This window comes from Trachurus japonicus, chromosome 14 (assembly GCF_045865225.1).
Source record: "Trachurus japonicus isolate A0001 chromosome 14, Traja_1.0".
NCBI lineage: Eukaryota > Metazoa > Chordata > Actinopteri > Carangiformes > Carangidae > Trachurus > Trachurus japonicus.
The window spans coordinates 22,334,170-22,356,646 of record NC_140920.1 but is presented as its reverse complement, the minus strand read 5'-3'; the positions used below and the strand labels follow the sequence as shown (position 1 = coordinate 22,356,646).

Sequence of the window (22,477 nt, the reverse complement as noted above, 5' to 3'; positions counted from 1 at the left end):
TTTTGATTCAAATTATTTTGATAATTTCACAACACACACATTGCCTCAAATCGTATAACTAATTTAGTTTGTCAGCCTAATGTAATCGGACCAAACAATCTCGACTCAAGCTTTTTCCTGAGCTTTCAAACATGTCAGTCTTCCTCCACCGATAATTTGTTTTTATCAAGCCCACATGTCCTCTAACGTGCTATGAATGAAATCTCAATACCTCATTTCCATATGAGCTTGATACTGTAGCTCTGGAAAATGATAGTAAGTGTATCTTGAGTTCAGATTCCTTTGATGAAACTAAAAAAATACATATCAAAATGCACATTTATGGCTAATTGTATGCAACCAAACATGCAGCACGTACAACCATCATCCTTAATTATCTTTTAATACATTGATTTATTTTCTTCTAAAAGCTTCACACTTTGTTAAGCTCGTAAGATTAAGATTGTACGATTCAAGCAGCAGATAAAAGAACATTGAGATACAAAATTGACTTCCTGTTTTGCAAAGGTTCATGAGTAGAGAACATGATTACACAGCGTCGTCTTCAGGATAATATTCATATGCGAAAGTGCACACGAGAAAAGAAAACAAAAACGTAAGCAGCTGTTTGTTACAGCAGCTATGATCTGAAAACAGATCATATAAAAGATGAAGTAAAAGCCTCTCTACAGATGCTGACGACAGGCTGTCGGTCCGTGGGGACAGGCGGGCCTCGTGCTGTGTTGTCGTGTCAGAAACAGAGATCTTCTCAGCAGAAAAAGAAGGGCATCCAGAAGAAGGATCGCATGGCTGCTCCAGCTGCTAGGCCTGCCAGTATTCCCAGCGCTAGGTCCGCTGCCACGTCATCATACGGGTCCCTCTGAACAATCATTTGGTGGGTGCCTTGGAGAAAAGACGTGAAAGAAGACTCTTTTAATGTTGAGTTGCTGGCTGAACCAGAGGAGAGAGTTCTGGCACTATATGGATGGAGTCTGAAGATGTGACAATCCCGACAACACCTTGTAGTACAAAGAACAGTCAGGGCTACATGTGTTGCCTTGTGTCCTTCCTAAGGGTAATTAATCAAGTCGTTGGCCAATCCATGTTTTGAAATCACAGAGGGCAGAGAACAAAAGCTTGTTTGGCTCCTGCTATAAACAGTCTGAACCTTTGAGTCTGACATCAACTACAAGTGATTGATTGGTCCTGTTCACAAAAAGGATCCTGTATCATAAAGACGCTTTAATTCATTTGTTATTTCAGCAGATGCTGCACTTGAATTATCCATATTCCAAATTAAATTTGGAAAAAATTTTCAGCACTTTAGTATTGGATGGCTTTTGGATTTCAGTGCAGTATGTGTGCATGACGTTACTGTATATCAAATTAAAGGCAGCTGGATGCATGTAAAATGCACAGAAAGTTAAAGGAACCACTGAACCAGGGGGTTGACTTTTACTTTACTTTACTAAACTAAACTACTAAAGACGGACCTGGCACTTCCTAAAGTTTTTGCAGTTGAGCTAAATAAATACTTGTGCACACATTTATACCCAGTTAAATCCTTAGATGAGATCTCTGGGACACTGCCTCGTATGAAGTTGTGAATTCAGGAGCTTTTAGCCAGATACAGTAAATCAAACATGAAATATGTAGGGTGGAAGTTTGGACCCGCACATACAGAAATGCTTTCTTCTGTCAATTTGCACACATCACACATTTGCAGGTTTTGCAGAGCAGACGTCTCTGCCTGGTTCCTGCATCATGTGGACCAATGTGCATCACACCATGTAATACTTATACACAATATTGCTGTAATTATTATTAGTATTGTGGTATGGGATAGTTAGTGCACCGCCTGTGGCACAAATGAAACACTCCAACAATTACGGTGAATTAGGCTATGAGTCCAGAGCAGGCGCCTGCAGGTACAACTAGGAGAAGGAAACTTAATGAGCATCAGACAACCCTTCGGTGCTTTTTAAACAGGCATAAAAGGAGTAATTCACTGGATTTTCTCGTTCTACAGTACAGGCTGGCTGTATAAAAACCCATGGAGTGTGTTATTCTTTAGCAAATTCAATGTTTTGTTAGATTAACATGATATGCCTTCATGGTTGATCATTGTGTCTTTCGTTTTTGCACTTCTCAGATGAAATCCTCTAAAACCACAGAGAGAGATATTTGTTGTTCTCAGGTTGTCTGTTATTGTTCACAAGCCTCTTATAATGGAAGTGCTGCCATTAGACAAACATAGAAAACCTGCAGTAAATTCTCATTTGAATGACTAAAGTGCAGCACTCACCACCAGAGCTGGAGGAAGGACTTTAGTAGCCATGATTTCTCGTATTTTATTTGTTCAGTTAACTGAAGCTTTGTTTACATTTTCTCTGACATGAAGCTTTAAATGCTGCTTTCAAGTCCTCCACTCCCAATAATTAGATTCTGTGGGAAAATAGCTATCAGACTTTGTCTATTTATTTCTTATTGTCCCAGAGGTAGTCAAAATTAAATATGTTGAGTCCACAAATAATAGAATTGGCTTGAAATATTCATGATGTGTTTGACTGTAACTCCTCAGATGATTGAAACCTACATACACTACTAAGTACATTTATTCAAGCATTGTACTTGTGAATAATTTTGAGGGACTTGTTCTGTACTTTTGCATTTTTATTTAATGTTTCTTTATGCTCCCACTAACACTCCACTTATCTGACAGCTTAAGTTACTAGTTACTTTAAAGATTAAGAATTTACACAGGGGATGATATAACAAAGTTTTAAAATACAGCACATTGCTAAAGGTCACAAAAGTGGTTGACAACTTTTTTTTTTCACCTTTAATCGATAGTATATTCAAGAGAAAGACAGGAAATGGGAGGCAGAGAGAGGGGGGACATGCAGCAAAGGGCCACCTGAATCGGGATTCGATACAGTGCTGGCTGCAGCGAGGACTATAGCCTCTGTATAGCCTTTGCATATGGCAAATTTCCACCAACTGAGCTAAACAACGCCCCTGGCAACCTTTTATCCCGCAGAAAGAAATCCAACAATACTTTAGTGTCTTTGGCCTTGCTTTATACTACTCCTACCTACTGGTTTTAATTATTAAAGCAATAATCATAATAAGTAAAGGCAAAACAACAGACAGACAGTTCATGTTGAGGACTCGCACACAGCCTACTGTGTTTTCTGGGTATCTGTGGTAACATACCTGGTCCTGCTCCAGGTGTGATGTAGACAGTGCGGTAGTTGTTGAGGGGGATGGCCTGGTAGGAGTCATCATATGGGTCATAAGTGAATACCTAAAAACACAGAAAAAGCAGCATTTTTAGCACGGGAGTGAAAACAGGATCATGTTTCTGTCATAACCACGAACACGGCTCACTCACCGGGTTCCTTCTGGTCTCCATCAGGGTCAGTTTCCATGCTCTGTAAAAATGAGATAAAAAGGAATGAAGGAGCGATTGTAAAGGAGGAGGCTGGACAGAGGAGAGTGTGTTGAGAGCACTTACATAGATTCATCCTCATTGTTGGCACACAGGTTGACTGTTGAGCCGTCCTTGAGCTGGACCACGATGAGATTCTCCCTGGGATTACTCTCTGGAGGAGTCACATCTGCAGCCAAGTTAAGAGAGCATCTTGTCAGTCTCTATAACAGGCATTGCATTAGGTTCGGTACTTTAGTGTATTTGGCACTACAATCATGGTCTGTAACCAGTACCTCCACACTCCAGACCAGATCGCACATCTACACATCTGATCTTGAGGCTGACGCGGTGCTCCAGCTCCCGTCTGCTGTCAGTCTTGTAGAAACAAAGGCTCCCATCAATCCAAAGGTCGCACCAATTTAACTTCCAGCGCTTTAGGATAGAAGCTGTAAGACAAGTCACAGTGTTACATTGTTGTTTGTCTTTCAGGAGCATGTTAAGTAAGTGTGTAGGGTAAGAAAATATCTTAGATTGGCGTTTGAGTAATTGCCGAGTCAGTGGTATGATCAATTAACCCATAGGAAGAGCAGGTACTGCACATGACCCCAGGAGAGGATTAACAATTATGTCCCTGTGTTGTTTAACACAAACAAAATCCACCTGATCATAATCACTCAATGTTCTTTAGTACAGTGCAGCCTATACATTATGTAAGGTTTATGTCAGGTTTGTGTTGTGCTGTTTTTTCTTGTCAAATTGAACCTTGTGAAATAGAATTACATATAAAGTTATACGTGTAAAACACATGTTTTATATTTAAAGCGTTATGGACATTTCTATAGGCCCATCTTCCAAACATCATAAGGAAACCACATGAAGATCAGGGAAGTCAGTGTATTGGGTATTTACTGTATTCTGCAATATTCAAATCATCTTGGCAACAGCACATTTTAGTCCATGCCAATAACTCAATTGGGTTAAATTTTGTTTTACATTTTGTAGTTTTCAGCTGATCATTGATAAAAAGAGAGTTCTGTCCGACCTGTCAATCATCTTGGGATTAGCCTTTGCAGGCTATTTACATTTGAAACATGAGATTCTGAATGTAAACACAAACAGGGGGAAAAATTAGAAGAGAACATTTCAAACAGCACTGACACTCCTGTTCAGTGTTCACAGTGTGACTTTTACAGACCAGTGTGACTGTTACAGACGAACCACCCCTACTGCCCAAATCATGGAAGAACAACAAAACTGGATGTTCCAACTTTCCCAGGAGTTGGAGTGGACCAAACAGGAGCTGGCCAAGCAGAAGTCTCTTAAGAAAATGTTCATCAACAGAGAGAAGGAGACGAGAAGAACACTGGAGAAGCTCCAGAAGTACAGCAACACAGAAACCCTAAGCACGGCAAAGATCGCCACCCAGGTTCAGAATAACATCAAGCAGAAGAAAAAAAAACTACTGCAAAAAGACTATGAGGAGCTACAGGTGGCGTATCTTCTGAGCCAGGAGAAGTTCACAGCTGAGCTCCAGAAGGAGAAGACGACCAACGCTGCCCTCCAAGAAAAACTGGAGAAACTCAGGACTTCACACAGAGAAATCAGCCTGAGGTATGAAGATGAAATACTCACTATTAGGCAGCAGGCTGACAACCTTCAGCGTGAGCTCGAGAAAGAAGTGACGGCTCGTGCTGACAGGGTGTCAGAGGACCACATGGTGGAGAGAAACCTGAGGGCAGAGATGGTCGTCCTCTGTCGAAAGATGGCAGAGATCAGCCCCACAGAGCCGGCTCTGCAAAGAGACACTCAGATAATGACTCAACTCAGTGTTCAGCTCTCACTCAACTGTGAGTTCACAGCGGAGCTGGAGGATGAGGAGGGACAGAGGAACCAGCCTTCCCAAGAGACCACCAGCCCAGAGAGCCAGGAGGAGAAGCCTGGGGTTCAGCCCAGCAAAGAACTAGAGGAACCAGAGGAGCCGCTCCTTCTTCCTGATCCTCAACCCAACGCTGTGGCAACTGGGGTGTCGACAGAGATCCTGAACACCAAACCAAACAAGTCAGTCTGGAAAAGAGCCTGCCACTTTCTGGGGCTAAGTGAACCACAGACGAGGATTAACACCAGGGATGAAGACTTATCCAACTAAGAAATCTTTTCTTTGCTTTTTCTTAATTTTAATCTCTTCAGTTATTTAATTGGATGGAGTAATAAACACCACAACAAATAACGTTCTAAAGATGTGTTTCCTGTATATATTAGGCTACTGCATTACTTGTAATTGTCAGGTCAAGACCTTTGTCAACTGTAGGACCTTCTCCCCCTTTCAGTGTCGGGCTCAGATATAGATATGCAGCTGTTCTTACTTGAGACATTTTATATCTCATTTCATTTCAGTTTGAATATAAATTGTGTGCTGTTTTTTTAAAGATAGCATTTTAAACTGAGAGACAGGTTTGTAATAACACCTGATGGTAACTTAGCAACAGGTTTGAATTGAGCATATCCTAATGGTGCGTTCCAGGCAGAACCCGTAAGTCACGACTTCCAGTCACCAGTTACGAGTTTGTAGCGTTCCAGGCAAGTTACGAGTTACTAACTGGGAACTGGGAGTAGATCGATCTAGTACGAGTTCACAGGTGGGAAGTTACGAGTTTGACTGTGCGTTCTAACGGGTAACCATAGGAACAGGTCGGAAAAACACGAGTTACGGGTTGCCTGGAACGCACCATAACTTTCATGACTGACATGCAAATGTAAAGGCAAAGCAAGTTTATTTAGCCCATTTTTACAAACAGTTTGTCTCAGAAGGCTTTAAATAGTATCATATCTCTGCCCTCTCATCCTCACATCAACTTTTCTTTTTGAAAAATAAATTGTATGAGTGTGTGGAGGGGTCCTAATCCCAGACAAAGAACAGACCGATTGAAAGTAAACTGATAAGATGAAATGGATTCATACAATAGCCTACCAATGTTAGCTCATCACAGCCGATATCTGGCCTAAATAGGAAATTGCAATAAAGGAATCCTAATGGTCTGTTTGATCTAGTTATTCATTAATTGATTTTAAAAGAATGAATCAGCAGCCAATGTATTGTAAATGAGAGTTTTTAAAATCCTCATATATTGTTATCAGTCAGTCAGTGGTTCCGTAAGATTAATGCCCCGTCCCATTTCTCCCCCTTAAAACTTCCACTTGGTTTAACCTGTAAGAAGAGTAGGTAGGCCACTGTACATGACCCCAGGAAAGGATTAACATTATGTCCCTGTGCATCCCTGTCCATCTGACCTGATCATAACATGGCCACAGAGATGGACTGTATGTTCTTTATTACAGTGGAACCTGTACATTACAGTATGTAAAGTTTGTGTTGTGTTTTTATTTTGTTAAATTGAGCCTTGTCATAATATTGTATATTAAGGTAAAATACATTGTTCTTTTTTTTAATACTTTATTGCAAGGTTTCTCACCTTCACAAACATAGTCATAATCATTTCATTTCAATTAATTGTACCTTGCATTTTTTTTTCAAGTATATATTCCAAAGTAAATAACAAACAATAAAATAAACAAACAATAAGATAAACAAACATATATCCAAACTGATGCTTCCCAAATGAGGATCTCAAAAATAGAAAACAAACAAACAAAAAAAGATAAATCAGTAAGTTAATAATAATATAGTAGAATAAACTAACATCAACTAATGAAAAAATAAGCGGTGGTGCATGTGTGCGTGTTCATGTGTCTGTGTGTGTGTATGCATGTGAGCATCAGTGTTGGGGTGGGGACCATTTAGTTCATCTCCTTAATTTGATTGAATATTTCCACTGTTTTTATCAGCCTTTCTTTACAGTATAACTTATTCCAAATATGTATTTGTTCCCTATTTATAAAAGTTAATCTTTCCATCTCTAGACATTGTTCCGTTGTTGCTACCCATGCTCTTAATTTTGGTGTATTTGATTGTTTCCATGCTTTGGTCACCTGCTTCATGGCAGTTACTCTTAATATATTGAAAAAATAAATGTCCTTTGCTCTTATCTTTCCTTTTAAATAAATACCTAACCAATGATGTACCTGCAAAGGCTCTTTAAGCTCAAAAATGTACGTTAGGCTTTCCTTAACTCCTTCCCAGTATGTTGTTAATACTGGGCATGTAAAAAACATATGCATATAATTCGCCTCCTGTTCTCCACATCTTCGCCAACATCCATTATCTAATCCGGGGAAACATTTCTTGAGATTTGCAGGTGTGATAAAGAATCTCATACACACTTTCCATGAAAACTCCCTCCAGTATTTGGATTGTGAGATTCTGAAATTTTCACCTAATATTCTTCTCCACTCTTCTGTTGTTATGTTAATTTTCAAATCCTTTTCCCACTTCTCTTTTATGTTACTCTCTACCTTGTTATACTTTTGCAAAATCTTATAAATTTTTGACAAATTTCCTTTATTTGAATTCCTATTTTGCGTCATATATTTAATCAGTTCATGCTCTGATGTCCCCTCATCTAGAAATCTACTCACGTAGCTTCTGACCTGCAGGTACTTAAAGAAGTGTTTCGATTCTAATTCATATTTGCTAGATATAATATATGAATTTATTGTGTAGTTTGTAATTAACTGTGAATATTTTATCAGTCCCTTTTTAGCCCAACCTTCCAAAATTTTATCAGTTCTATTAGGGATAAAGTCTGGGTCCTCTGCCATTTCTCTAACTAATACACATTCATTATCCATTTTTAATGTTTTACAAACCCGTTTCCAATTAGCCAATGTGTTGTCAATGCAGTAGTTCTGCCCTGTATAATTTTTCCATTGCGTTCTTCCAATAAAGGGCAATGACCCAATAGATACTCTTGCCATTTCTTTTTCTATATTAATCCATTTGGTTTCTGTTTCCCTTTCTGTCCATTTCATTATTGTGAGAACCCTGTAAATTTGGGAGCCCTAACCCACCTTCCTCTTTTGGTTGGCATAAAGTCTTAAATTTAATTCTCTGCTTTTTGTTGTTCTAGATAAAATTTGAAATAATTCTGTTACAGTTTTTAAAGTATTTCTCTGGTACTACAATAGGCAGTGTTTGAAACAGAAATAAAAATTGCGGAAGAACCATCATTTTAATCGTTTCTACTCTGTTAAGGAAACTATGTGGCATTAATCCCCATCTACTCAAATCTTGCCTTATTTTAGTAATCAACGCACAGTGGTTGTTCTCATACAATTCCTCTAAGTGTTTACTAATATTAATCCCTAAGTATTTTACCTTCTTATTCTCCCATTTAAAGCTATAGCGCTCTTTCAATGCCTGGCTAGGTTGTCTCCCTATTATTAAGGATTCACATTTACTCCTATTTAGTGTGTACCCAGAGACTTTACCATATTCAGCAATTATTTTCATTAATTCATGTATTGATTCCTCTGGGGATGTCAAGTATACAATAATATCATCGGCATAAAGTGCCAGCTTGTGCGTTTCTTTTCCAATCTGTATTCCTTTTATCTCAGTATTCTGTCTCGCTGCGGCTGCTAATATTTCGATATATATAGCAAAGATAAGGGGGGAGAGAGGATCTCCCTGCCTAGTACCTCTTTGTATTCGAATTCTTCTTGACAAAGTGCCATTAGTTTTAATTCTTGAGGTTGGGTTACTATATATTGCTTGTATCCATGAACAAAATTTATTATCTACCCCCAAACTATCTAGCATCTCAAACATAAAGGGCCAGCTCACTAAATCAAACGCCTTTTGAGCATCTAATGTTAATAATACCACGTCAATATTTTATTTTGAGCATAATCGATTAAATTAATTGTTCTCCTAATATTGTCTGCCAAATACCTTCCAGGAATGAATCCACATTGATCTGCATTAATAACATCAGTAATTATCGTCTTTAATCTTTTTGCTAATATTCCTGATATTATTTTATGGTCAGTGTTTAGCAATGATATAGGCCGATATGATGAGCATTTTGTAGCGTCCTTCCCCTCTTTTGGAATTAATGTTAAAATTGAAGATTACCATGTTTGAGCCCATTTTCCTGTTTCTAACGCATAATTATATGCTTTCTTAAGTAATGGCGCTATTTGTATTTTAAATTTTTTATAAAACTCATTCGTGAATCCATCATCACCCGGTGATTTTCCTCTTTTCAATCCTTGTATTTGTTGATTAATTTCTTCTATAGTGATTGCTTTAGTCAAATCCCTATTTTTTTCCTGGGGTACCTTTGATAACTGAAGCTCCTTTAAAAAAAATTTTATCTGAGTATTATCGATTTTAAATTCATCTTTGTACAGGGTTTCGTAATATTTGGCAAATTCCTCTGCTATTTCTTCTTTATCTGTTATTATTTCACCTTGTTCTGCTTTTAATTTTGTAATATAAGCTTTTTTTATTTGACTTTTAAGTTTATAGGCCAGGATCTTCATAGAGTTTGGTCCTCCATCATAAGTTTCCTGTTGTGTGAATCTCATTAATCTATCAATCTCAAATATCCGCAGATTATCTAAATCAGTCCGTTTTTCCTTTAATTTCTTCCAGTCCTCATCACTTTTTGTCTCCCTGTGTCTATCCTCTAATTGTTTTATTTGTTCTGAAAGTCGTTTTTGCTGTGCTTCTCTATTTCTTTTTTTTGCCGATGCGTATGCAATGATATGTCCCCTTATAACTGCTTTAGCTCCTTCCCATATAATTGGGTCTATTTCTTCAGTGTCATTTATTTTTACGTATTCAGTTATTATATTTTGCATTCTTTCTACAAAACTTCTGTCTTGCAGGAGAGAGTTGTTTAATCTCCAAATTGATGTTCTTTTTGTATTTTTTAGTTTAACTGTAAGTGAGACTGCAGCATGGTCTGCTATATTTATGGAGCTAATTGTACAGTTTTGAACCAGTGATACATCTTTTTTAAACATAAAAAAGTAGTCTAGTCTGTTGTAAACCGAATGTCTTCCTGAATAAAACGTAAATTCTTTCCTGTACGGATGGAGTGTTCTCCAGTGTCCACTAGGCCTATCTCTATACATGTTTTCGTTAGAATACTTGCCTTTTTCTCTGCTCTATGTTTATTAGCATTAGATGTATCTAATTTTGGGTTTAATACCAAATTGAAATCCCCCCCTATTATAACAGTCCCCTTACATTTTGTGGTCATTAACTCTATTAATTCTAGCATGAAATCTGGTCCTATCTGGTGGGTAATAAACATTAAGAAATTATATTTCCATGCTGTCTATTTTTCCAACTGCTAACACAAATCTCCCCTCTTTGTCTTTAATACACCTTTCTTTCTCAAAACCTATTTTGGACTTAATAATTGTCGCCACTCCTCTACTGGCAGAAGTATATGTGCTATAGTATATCTGACTATTAAATTCTTTCTTTAACTTTTCATGCTCCTGTCTCCTCAAGTGTGTTTCTTGCAGGAATATTACATCTGCTTTATCTCTCTCCATCTGGAGTAAAATCTAATTCCTTTTTGCTGCATTGTTCAGTCCATTAGCATTCAATGATATTATCTTCAAATCACTCATTTAACAGGTGACAAAAGCATGGGTCTATCTGGCCCCTCCCCCTTGTTGGTAAACATGAGATTATCAGTGATGGAGTCGTGAAAAGAGAAAAAAAAAAAAGAGAGAAAAAAAAAATACAAAAACAAATCAAAACATAATCTCTAAAAAATGTCAGTTCCGGAAAATAAATGTATTATATAAAATACATTGTTCTTGTGTATGTAGTTACAGATATTTCTATATTTAATTTCTGTTTTCAAACAAAAATACAGTTGAAGATCAGGGAAGTCAATGTATAATTACGTTTTGTCCAGCTGATCTTTGTAAAAACAAAACAAAAAAAGCAGTGCTTGTCGCTACCCGATCTGCGACGCTACCGGATCCGTGACAAAACTGGTCTGCGCATGCGCAGACCAGCCGCCATCTTGGACAGCTGCCTACGGCAACTCCACTTGGACAAACTTCATTTGGGCACTGCCCGATTTGCGTACATGCTTTAAGTTCTGTGAAATTAAAATACGGTACTGTGAAAATGATTAAAAAAATAAAATAAAATAAAATAAAAACCGCGTAGGTCCGTCATAAGACAGCCGCGGCAGACTCGTTTATTCAGTGAGTGTTGTGGTAGTTGTAATTGTTTGTGGTTGTCATGGTGATGAGGCCGGCGAGAAAAGAGGACAGTAAACATTAAAAGTCTGTGTTCCTGTTTTCTGAGCATCAAGATCCAGACCACCACAACCAACCCTCAATTTACATTACTAATAAAGTATTTAAAAAAATAAATAAAAAGATAAACCGTCTGTGGCGACGCACATAGGGCAGTGATCCTAAGTCAATTCGACTAAGTTTGTCCAAGTGGAGTTGCCGTACGTGGCTGTCACGGATCCGGTAGCGTCGCGGATCGGGTAGCGACAGTGCTCATCTTCAAGAGAATGATTCCATTGTGACATCATAATAGTATCAGTCAGATATAGAAGTGTGAGGAAGAGAACATTTCACTCTACAACAGAAACAGCATAGACATAGCGTCCAGTCAACGTTCACAGCGTGACTTTACAATCAAGTCTTTGACAAAACCTTCAACCTCAACCAATGGCAACTTGCAGCTTAAACGCACAAAATGGGATGACCACCTGCCTCCCCACTGATGAGGGCCAGGCACAAAAGATGGTGACCATGGAGCCTCGACATGAAATCTTTAACCTCAATGTCTCCTTGGGGAAGAAGAGAGCCAACTGTGAAGAACAGCAAAACCGGATGTTGCAACTTTCCCAGGAGTTGGAGTGGACCAAACAGGAGCTGGCCCGGCAGAAGTCTCTTAAGGAAATGTTCATTATCAGAGAGATGGAGACAAGAAGAAAACTGAAGAGGTTCCAGAATAACAGCGACGCAGAAACCCTAAGCACGGCAAAGATCGCCATCCAGATTCAGAATAACATCAAGCAGAAGAAGAAAAAACTCCTGCATAAGGACTATGAGGAGTTGAAAGTGGCGTGGCTTAAGAGCCAGGAGAAGTTCACAACTGAACTCCAGAAGGAGAAGACGACCAACGCTGCCCTCCAAGAAGAACTGGAGAAACTCAGGACTTCACACAGAGAAATCAGCCTGAGGTATGAAGCTGAAATCCTCACTATCAGGCAGCAGGCTGACAACCTTCAGCGAGAGCTTGACAAAGAAGTGACGGCTCGTGCTGACAGGGTGTCAGAGGACCACATGGTGGAGAGAGACCTGAGGGCAGAGATGGTAACTCAACCCAGTGTTCAGCTCTAACTCAACCACAAGTAAACCACAGAGCTGGAGGCTGAGGGACCAGCTTCCCCAAGAGACCACCAGCCCAGAAAGCCAGGACGAGAAGCACCTACTGAAACCACTTAACCTTTTTCATCTCTTTTTTCTCTTGTTGTTTCCTGTCATTCTTTTAATTTCTTGGTTTTTTTTTTGTTATTTTCTTCTTCAAGCGAATGTATAATAAACAGAAAGAAGAGACGTGTTTCCTGTATGCAACATGCTGCAAGCACTTATTTTATCGATTGATGTTGTTGTGTGCAGTGTTTTTCCAGCACTTACATACCAACTGCCTAACCATGATAAGCCACTTTAAGACATGACCAAGGACAATAAATAGGATTATAAATTACAAAGAGTTTCATAACAGGTGAACTTGTCACTCTCCAGAAAATGCTCCAGTAGACCTGTTTAAAATGCAGCCTGTGTTCATACTGAATGATGAACTTCAGGTGATGTTTTTAACGTATAATGTACAGTACCGGTATGTGTGGGAAATTCAAATCACATACAACAGCACACACAATCAAAACAGCACTGATCAAAAGTGAACTGATGAGATGAAATGGATTTATACAGATGTTAGCCCATCACAGCCGATATTTGGCCTAAATAAATAATAAGAAATCCCATTTCTCCCCCTAATAAGAGATTGCCATAAAGGAACCCTAATAGTATGTTTGATCTAGTTATTCATTTATTGTTTTTAAAAGAATAAATCAGCAGCCAATATAGTGTATATATTTTTAAGACCATTAAATGATTGATTGCAGCCTCAAACATTTATTTTCCATTTCATCTGTGAAATTTATAATCTTAATAATTTAGTGGTTAAACCTATGACCAGAAGATCAACATATTTCTACTCTACTGAGTTTATATATTGAAATTTAAAGTATAAGTTCCTTTTCAAAGAGAAAGAGAGATACACATAATTTATTATTGATCTATTAGCTCATCAGAGGTATCATCTGATTGCAAAGAGAGAAGCTGTGCTTTCATATTTTCAATATTTGAACCGTAGCTACTGTTGAGATCAGAGTAAATTTTTCTCTTTTTAGTCAAATTACTAAATTTGTTTTTGGTCTTAGCTTAAAAATAAAGTATCTGCTCGGCTGTTTGCACTGTAATAAACGCCATGTTTTGTATCAGTTCATATTGAAGTTCATACAGATAAATGTCCTCAGCAAGTTGTCAGAACCAGAGAACCTGTTATGTGCCAAAATATTATTTTGTCTAACATCTTACTCAGTTAGTTTTTAGTTTGTATTTAATTAAAATAATTATTATGGGTGAAATAAATAAGTTCTTCCCTCCTTGATGTCTGTGAAAACAACCCGTGTCCACTCACTCTGTCTCCACAGCCAGCCTGACCTCAGGAGGAGTGCCATTTTTAGCCGCAGCAGTTATGATGACGATGGTGGTGATGCTGATGATGATTGTAATCCAGTATGAGCGGAATGAGGAATTGAGATTTTAGTGTTTACAAGTCTAAATGATCCAGCATGTGGTTTTTGGCCTCTTCTGCCTCGGTTTATATTCCCTCCGTCCACGGGCAGTGAGGTAGATTATTCTTTCCTGGCCGGGACAGAGTGTGACTCACAGGATCATGGAGGATTAGTGAGTGTGGCCACGCCCTCTCATCTCCTCTCATCTTCCTCCTTCTTTCTAGAATGACTCTTTCTTCCTCTCCCTCACACCATGAGTCATACCTTGTTTATATAGTTGAATCCTCTTTATGCTCACAAACTAAACTCACGTGAGCTCTGTGCCATTCATTTCTGTGCACATCTCTAGCGTGCTTTTACAAATTAATCCCGGCACTGAAATAACAACATGGGGATTAGCCTGATTGTTACAGTCCCCAGGTCAGTTATGAGAGTCTTCCCAGGATTTCTGGGATATGCTGATGACATAATTTCCTTAGCCTGTAAAGAAAATGCTGGACTCTCCTGTGTCACCTGAGTCACTTGACTGTGTTCTCTTACATTTCTGGTCATTCTCCTCACCCGGTCTAAAAGCCTCTTTTGTTTTCCTCCATGAAGCCAGAGGGCAGTGGGGCTGTTTTATTGTGGTAAATATATCAGACAAGTGTAACAGCTTGGCCACCTACTGTGTATCTGTAGCTCCTCCAGGAGAGATTGCTTTTGTTTTTGGGAATCACAGAGTTTGTTCTTGTGGTTTAAACACCTGGACCAGCGCCTACTGCTGCAGTCATCTCCTTTCAGTGACTAGTGGTAGTTGTCTGCATATACCTACCAACATTTAAGTTTCAAAACAGACATTTTTCCAGAGGTGAAAGCATTTAATTTTATTTAATTTTATTCAGGTCGAGGTTGAGAGTAAATAAATAAATAATATTTATATCATACATATTAAATAAAGGAATAAGTTTAATTTGATTTCTTTAATCAAATACATCACATGGCAGTTAATATGTATTATTAGTTGACCATAAAATTTGTTAATTGAACAACAAGTAATTAATTCTGTTTTCAAATGTCCTGCCAGAGAGCAGCTGCACAAACTTGAATTGGGTGCAGGTTGCCAAGTTGTGGTAACAGATGGGTTGAAATTGTATGTACAAATATGTGTGGATTGTGTGCCCAGCTTGTGTTTTATACACAATCTGCCACCTTGGATAAGATCAGACATATTGTCCATACCAAGACCATGGGTCTGTGCATGATGATTATTTATGATGGAGGCTGAGAGCCATGCAAATTACTGGGGTTTCCCAGGAGAAACAACAAATCGGGAGGATGTCTGGAGATTACCTTGGAATACAAGAGACTCCTGGGGTGTTGGCACATATGTGTTTGTGATCTGCATCCATCATCTTCCTCCAGAGTCCTTCAAACAGACGGCTGTAGAAAGCATTTAATTTGACATAATACAATCGTATCAAACCTCATGGGCATGTTGGGCATCGGCCAAAACTGACAGATTCACATTTAATATTTACATATGTTCTGCTTTACCCCATTCATTTGCTGCAGTGTGCATAGCATGATGTAGTATAAGACACTGGTGTTATCAATTACTGCATGTAATTCTAAGGAAGCTATTTTGCAACGAAGCCTATATAATGTAATAATGTGCATTGTTTTACTGCAGTGTATTAGGGGAGACCGGGGACAGTTGCAACACTTTTTGCATTTGGCTCTCTTACTCAGAGACGGTTTGGATTAGACAAACTAAATTTTTATACAATAAACTTACATTTGTCTGTTAATAGTCAACACAATTAAAAGATGATTACAGAATCCACATTCTTCACAATTTGCATTTGAGTGTAAGGAGTCAGATGTTGCAACTGACCCCGGGCCCGGGGACAGTTGCAACATGTTACAAATACAATATATTTCATGTCTAGTAAAAGGATTATTATCAAAAATGTAAGTTCTATAGTGTTATTTATTCATCAGCTTTGATCAGATGGCAATTACAGTATAGATTTGTCTAGATTAGGAGGCCTTATTGTATGTGCAGATGTCAAATATTCAAATTGAAAAAAAAAGACTTTCAGTGACATAGGATGACAATTTGTGAGGGAATAACTTTTATATTGCCATTGTCATTTTTTTCTCTCATCACTTTGATATTAGCAATACAACAGTAAAAAAAAAAAAAAAAAAAGTCAAAATACTGTTTTGTGGTCTGTTTAACTGTCCCCGTCCGGTCAGCCATGATGATTGATACATGCTAATCATATCATCTTAAAGTTAAAGGGATAGTAGCATTTTTTTAAAGTGGGGTTGTATGATCTACAAATAACCCCTAAGTACTTTAATTGTAGTAGAAGACTCTCTGCACTCCTCCCGTTAGCAACGCCAGCCCATAGCCCTGCCCAGAGATTTACAACATACTACATTGCTGTGAATGGACCCAAAGAAACGGCCTATTTTCACGGCCTAAAAGAGGTTTTACGTGAAAAGAAATACACAGTTGTTCGCTATAATATAATTTTTTCCAGCCCTTCAAAGTGCAGGAAAAACGCAGTTTTTATTTGGACCTAACCAACTGCTGATCAGCGGCCGGTAACCCTGGGCGGAGGGATACGTGAGTTGGTTAGGTCCAAATAAAAACTGTGTTTTTCCTGCACTTTGAAGGGCTGGAAAAAATTATATTATAGCGAACAATGGAACTGTGTATTTTTTTTCACGTAAAACCTCTTTTAGGCCGCAAAAATAGGCCATTTCTTTGGGTCCATTCACAACAATGTATGTTGTAAATCTCTGGGCAGGGCTATGGGCTGGCGTTGCTAACGGGAGGAGTGTAGAGAGTCTGCTACTGCAATTAAAGTACTTTTGTAGATCATACAACCCCACTTTAAAAAAAATGCTACTATCCCTTTAACATATAACTCCTTTAAACCATATAAGTTTGAGCAGAATCACAAAAAGAGTGACAACAGTTTTAACAAAAGCAAAGCTCAAGAAAAAAATACTTTCATACCTCAAAACTAACAACTAAGCACGTGCAGTGTGAGTATCATCACTCTAGCTTGTTCCTGATTGGAGAAAAATTACATGTTGCAACCATCCCCTGTTGCTACTGTCCCCGGTCTCCCCTACCATTATGTTTAACAAAGTTTGATTAAAGACAGAAAACAACCAGTAGCTTTATATCATATTAATGATCAAACGTTTATTAAGCATGTAAATATGGCTATACACATATACACAATAGCCCCCCCAATTAACTTATTTTTTTTGTATGTGGCTTCTTAAAGCAACTCTCGTGGCTCTTCCAGGAATCACATGCAGGAAAATGTTAGTAAAGTTCAGGCTATTTCAACTGCTTGTTATTAGTTCGACAGTTGGTTAAATTAAACAGGCTTTGTTTGCTGTTTGAAATATGAGAGAGACACATGATCATTTTCCTTTAAAAAAGAAAAAAGGATCTACTGTTTTTAATGTGCTGCCTCAGGAGAGACAGTTCAGTTACTGTTAGGTAAACTCGGTTTTGGATTGTGATGTTAACCCGGTGGTCGAGATGAGCAGCTGTATTATTGGAGCCATGGGTGGTGCTGTAGCTGCTCCAGAGTGGGACGCAGCTTTGGGACTTTAGACACACATAACCTCGACAACTGCTGACAATCTGGACAGAGAACAAGAGCCAGGCTGTCATCCTGTAGCAAGTTGACAGGTTGTAGGCTACATAAGGTTGTAGCTTATCTTGAGGTTCAGATATTTTCCCCAAGAAAAAAAATTGAACTTGAACAGTGTCCCTGAACTGTGCAAATGACTTTTGGCACAGCTAAAAGGTAAAAAAATAAAAAATAAAAAAACTTCTTTAAACAGATGGGATTCTAATTGAGTCTGCTGAAACAATATATGAATACACATGATAGATCATGTGTAACTCAAACTGAGTGTGTGTGCATTGCTTACCAGCTCACTGTTGATGGAGAGTTTGTTGCAGAGGAACCTCAGGGTGTCAAATGATGGGTGTCCTTTCAGCATCCCATAGAGCACCACTCCCAGCTGCCACACGGTGGTAGGACGAGCCTTATTTTGCCTATGCATGAACCACTCAGGAGGGCCGTACTGAGGGGTCTAGGTCAAAGACAGACACAGACAGCTTTTCTCCATGTTCAACACTTTCAACCAGAGATCATTAACTCAGCTGAACATTGCACCTGAGGAGAGGCGATAATGTCCTCTCGATTATACGAACACATGGGACATCAGATCCTGTTTGTACTATTATGTTGTCATGGTGACGCTCATGGCTGCTTCAGCTGCCACATCACGATCTGACTCAGGAAAAGAGAAGTGATAGAGGGATATCAGATCCACAGCATAAAGGCACCATTACCATAAGATGCTGTACACCCACAAAAACCCATTCTGTGACATATACAGTATGTCCCTATATCAACAGTGATGTTGCCATAGGCCTCTGCAGTACTTCACATATGGGGATGATCATGATTATCATATCTTCTGGATCTATGAAGCTATAAATGTATTATATATGAATTATCATAATAAAATAAGCCTAGTGTTAAGTACATTTTAAAATTCTTTTGCCAAGGAGTCGGATGGATTATCAATGTGCAGATTAAAATCACCAGATATAATGATAAAATCGTAAGTGGCATGAATTATAGATAAAAATTCACTGATAAAAGCAGCATCATGCTTTGGTGGTCTGTAGACAGTGATGCACAGAGTACTGTACTGACTGACGTCCACACAGGGGTCTCTTCAGAACCAGGATCAACTCCTGGTCAAGATGGTACCAGTCCAGGAGGGACATTGCTGCAGAGCCCCCTGCTAACTGTGGTCCCCCTGTTGACTTTAATGTAAGAACCACTTCTATAGGGACTTACCTCCCCATTTACTATGAAGGCACATGGACAAGTGAGACAATCATGAGTGTCCTGAACAGGCTGATCAGTAAAATTCATTATAGGAAGGACAGTAAGGTTAGTGATTGAGTTAAATGGAAAAACAAGGCCTTGGGGAATGTGTTTGATAGCCACCTTCAAGATAGAGACACAAATAATTTTCTGTGTGTGCAAGTCTTACAGGTAACTCGTCTGATATCTGAAAGCCAACAAAAAACTGAACCAAAACTTCCCTGTCCAAGTAGCTCCAGCTCCTCATATTTGGTGTCAGAATCAACAGTGTCTGTGATTAGGCTAGTCTTACTTCCTGAGATAATCCTAATTTCAAGCCAGCCTTGAGTAATGCTCTGAATTAGACATGCAAAGGCTACTGTTGCCCTTGACACAGCCTTAGCCCTGTTTTCACATTATGAACTCACTGATGCTGTTTCCTGATGGTGTGACATTGCTATGAAGGGTGCATGTGATAAGGCTGGCCAGAGTGAAGGGTTGTGGGAGGCAGACTCATGAAGCAGGGTTCAAGTATCAAAAATATATACTTATTTTTACAAAAAGTGCCACCAAAAATGCACAGTGAACCAAAACAACAAAAAGATATTTACAAAAAGTATCAAAGAAATAACAGTTAACTCAGCTTAACTGAAAAGAACTCAACTCAACTCTAAAGTGAAACAAACACTGCACTGCACTCTCCTGCACACCTGATGTCCTCTCTCTCTGACACCACACACTCAACTGATTTCCCCTGCATGCTGGGAGTCCAAGACAGCAGTCCACCTGGACTCAACCAAGCAGCAGGGATGACTCCTATTTCCTGCAACAGGTAAGCATACATAGCTAGGCACTATTAATCTTCACTTCATCACACAATGGGACTTAATATAATCTTCTCTCTCTCACACACATACACACACATCTGTGCTCCAAAGATATCAAAACCATAAACATTTTACACTCACACACATACATCCCCCATAGATGGTTTACCTGATGACCTCACTAATGATGTCATCCAGGATATAAAAGCAGGAAGTACTGAACCTTTCCTCCTTTTGCCACTGAACCACATGGTGAGTATGAAACCAAAACCAGCAAAACAATGTATCTGTAAAAGTTACTTAATTGCACATAAACTGAATCAAACCAATAAACTTATATTTAACTTAACATTACTTGTCCGTGTTTGATTTATCTGGACATGTTGATGTAAATGACCTGTAGTACTTAAATATATAATGCAAACTCAAACCAAACCCAGGATTGAACAAAGATGGAATAAACAAATTACACAAGCATGTTAACTCAAATAGAAATGAAATATAATGAAATGTAAAGGGATAAATGGTGTGGCCTCACCCACTTTGTCACAGATCTTCTCCCACTTTTAGGTGAATGGTCCTTGAAGCTGTGACTGATGTCCTTTGAGTGACAGAGTGCAGGGCTATTTGACCTTTAACCTTCTTTGGCTGCTGGTCTCCCCAGGCTCCTCACTGTCACAGCTGCCTTTTCTCTTGCTCCTCTTTTTCCTGGCCCCATCCTGGGAGACTCTGCTTTTGCAGAGCTGTCACCGACTGTGGAGTAAAGTGCAGATAGTTAGTAACCATGAAAGTTTAAAATGGCTTCTGTTCAGTCAGAGATCCCCGATCATAAAAAAACAGGCCTCTTCACAGAGGATATTTTGACATGTTACAACAGGAAATTCACCTCGTAAATAATTGAAATTAGAATTAATAATGGCTGAAATGAACTAAATTAAGAAGTACAAGCTCTGCTGTATGTGTGCTTTCTTTTGGACTACATTTCTAAGGAAGGAACTAAGTAACACCTGGCGACACATCAAGTTTGACCTGATAACAGTGAATCATAGCAGGTTTTTGTCAGCGCTTACCCAGGTGTTTCACAGAGGCTGAGGAAAGAACAGCATTTAACCCACTTGACATGGAGGCCATTGCAATAATATGCAATTGTGTTAGTATGAGGGAACATCAGGGAAACAGGGCGATGTGTGACATAGGCCTACCTGTTCTAAATATACTGAGGGGATAATCAATCTGAATGATGATAAAATTATTACACTATTACACAAGCAACTGTTGCTACTGTAGGCTACTGAGTGCAATTTCAAGGCACTGGTGAGCAAAATTTCAGGCTAGGTTACATTTCACTACATTATAATCTACTTATTGCTTTTACCCAGGGGGCAAAGCAAAAAAACGGACACGGAGCGTTGTAAAAGGTTTGACACCAGAAATGATATGTAGGAACTTCAAGGAGTAAAACCTGGGTGGACAACCCGGTCAACTAGCTGCTGGAAAGCTACATGAGATGTAAATGCAAATATTTAGGTAGCCTACTACAATGGCATTTATAGTCATACAACTATAAAAATTTGGCAGAGAGTATTGACACATAGGGGGAGGCATGTAAAAAATGGGGTTTGTTGCAACTCGATTTTAAGATATCACCCTCAACATCCCAAAAAAGACCAAAACTGTTCGCCTGACAAATTCTCATGAAAATTATTATTTTTCAGCACTTTATGGAGAATATCTATGCTTAACATGTATATAGAAAATTTCCTTAATTCATAAGCTTCCATTTGAGTCCAAGATAGCCTTTCTATCTCAAAAGCCCCACTTGCTGTGGCCAACGGTCTTCTCTATCTATCTGTTCACTTTGGGGAGACCAGAAATAGAATGTTTTCTGATCATGTCAGTTAACATGTAGTTTTTCACAATAGGTGTTGCATTGTTTGGAGACAGCCTGTAGCTTTCCAGTAGCTAGTAGAAAGGCTATCTTGGACTCAAATGGAAGCTTATGAATGTTGAGTTACACCACGTTTATTTGAACCATAACATATACGTTACTGCCACCTGGTGGCATCATACGGTATGTCTCTCCTGCTCCATTAAAACTACATACAGCCTACACTACAGCATCTAGCTACTTCTCATCGCTTTTCATATCTTCCAACTTAAAGAAAAACATTGGACAAGTAAAATAGATCGATTAAAATCACTTTCAGACAAACATTATTTTGATCAAATGATTAATTGTTATCCCGCCTCTCCCCATCTCACTATAACTGGTTGCATGAAAGGCACAAAGTTCTCCTGCTGAATGGCCTGCTCATTTGTCTACTGTAGCCTATTTAAGTAGTTTACTGGAACATTTTCATTAAGACATTAATAATTATCAACAGTGAAAGCCAAAAAGGTTTCCTGCTTCATCATAAAATTCATCATTATTATGTCGGAAATCACCCTATATTTATGTGCCATTTTTCAAAATAAGTAAAACGTATTTGAATTGCTTCATTTTCAGAGTCCCCATTAGAAAAAAAACAAAACAAAACGTAATGTACAGTAAGCAAACGAAAGGAGGAAAAAAAAACAGAC

General features: G+C 38.6%; 3 protein-coding genes and 1 pseudogene across 3 annotated transcripts; 2 read left to right on the top strand and 2 right to left on the bottom strand.

Moving 5' to 3' along the window:
• Positions 1 to 360: 360 nt before the first annotated feature.
• Positions 361 to 14,302, bottom strand: plekhb1 (pleckstrin homology domain containing B1). The gene is made up of 6 exons (XM_085798368.1): positions 14,073 to 14,302; positions 3,706 to 3,858; positions 3,497 to 3,599; positions 3,374 to 3,413; positions 3,196 to 3,286; positions 361 to 882 (listed from the first exon to the last, which is right to left on the bottom strand). The coding sequence occupies exons 1-6, from the start codon at positions 14,110 to 14,112 to the stop codon at positions 749 to 751; spliced, it is 561 nt and encodes a 186-aa protein (XP_085654494.1). The 5' UTR covers positions 14,113 to 14,302; the 3' UTR covers positions 361 to 748.
• Positions 4,647 to 5,558, top strand: LOC146974751 (uncharacterized). Its single transcript, XM_085798883.1, has one exon. The coding sequence runs from the start codon at positions 4,650 to 4,652 to the stop codon at positions 5,556 to 5,558; it is 909 nt and encodes a 302-aa protein (XP_085655009.1). The 5' UTR covers positions 4,647 to 4,649.
• On the top strand, positions 12,062 to 12,706 carry LOC146974750 (uncharacterized). The gene has a single exon (XM_085798882.1). The coding sequence runs from the start codon at positions 12,062 to 12,064 to the stop codon at positions 12,704 to 12,706; it is 645 nt and encodes a 214-aa protein (XP_085655008.1).
• A 3,430-nt stretch (positions 14,303 to 17,732) lies between the features above and the next one.
• Positions 17,733 to 21,028, bottom strand: LOC146974748 (serine/threonine-protein kinase pim-1-like; annotated as a pseudogene).
• Between the last annotated feature and the right edge of the window lie 1,449 nt (positions 21,029 to 22,477).

What these genes read in the sequence shown, in the direction of transcription:
- LOC146974751 (XM_085798883.1), top strand. Translation starts at nt 4,650, where the DNA reads ATGGAAGAACAACAAAACTGGATGTTCCAACTTTCCCAGGAGTTGGAG.
- LOC146974750 (XM_085798882.1), top strand. Translation starts at nt 12,062, where the DNA reads ATGACCACCTGCCTCCCCACTGATGAGGGCCAGGCACAAAAGATGGTG.
- plekhb1 (XM_085798368.1), bottom strand. Translation starts at nt 14,112, where the DNA reads ATGGCACTCCTCCTGAGGTCAGGCTGGCTGTGGAGACAGA. An exon ending in AGGCTGGCTGTGGAGACAGA is followed by an intron (nt 3,859 to 14,072) that starts GTGAGTGGACAC and finishes CTTGTCTTACAG; the next exon opens with CTTCTATCCTAAAGCGCTGG. An exon ending in ATCTGGTCTGGAGTGTGGAG is followed by an intron (nt 3,600 to 3,705) that starts GTACTGGTTACA and finishes ACTTGGCTGCAG; the next exon opens with ATGTGACTCCTCCAGAGAGT.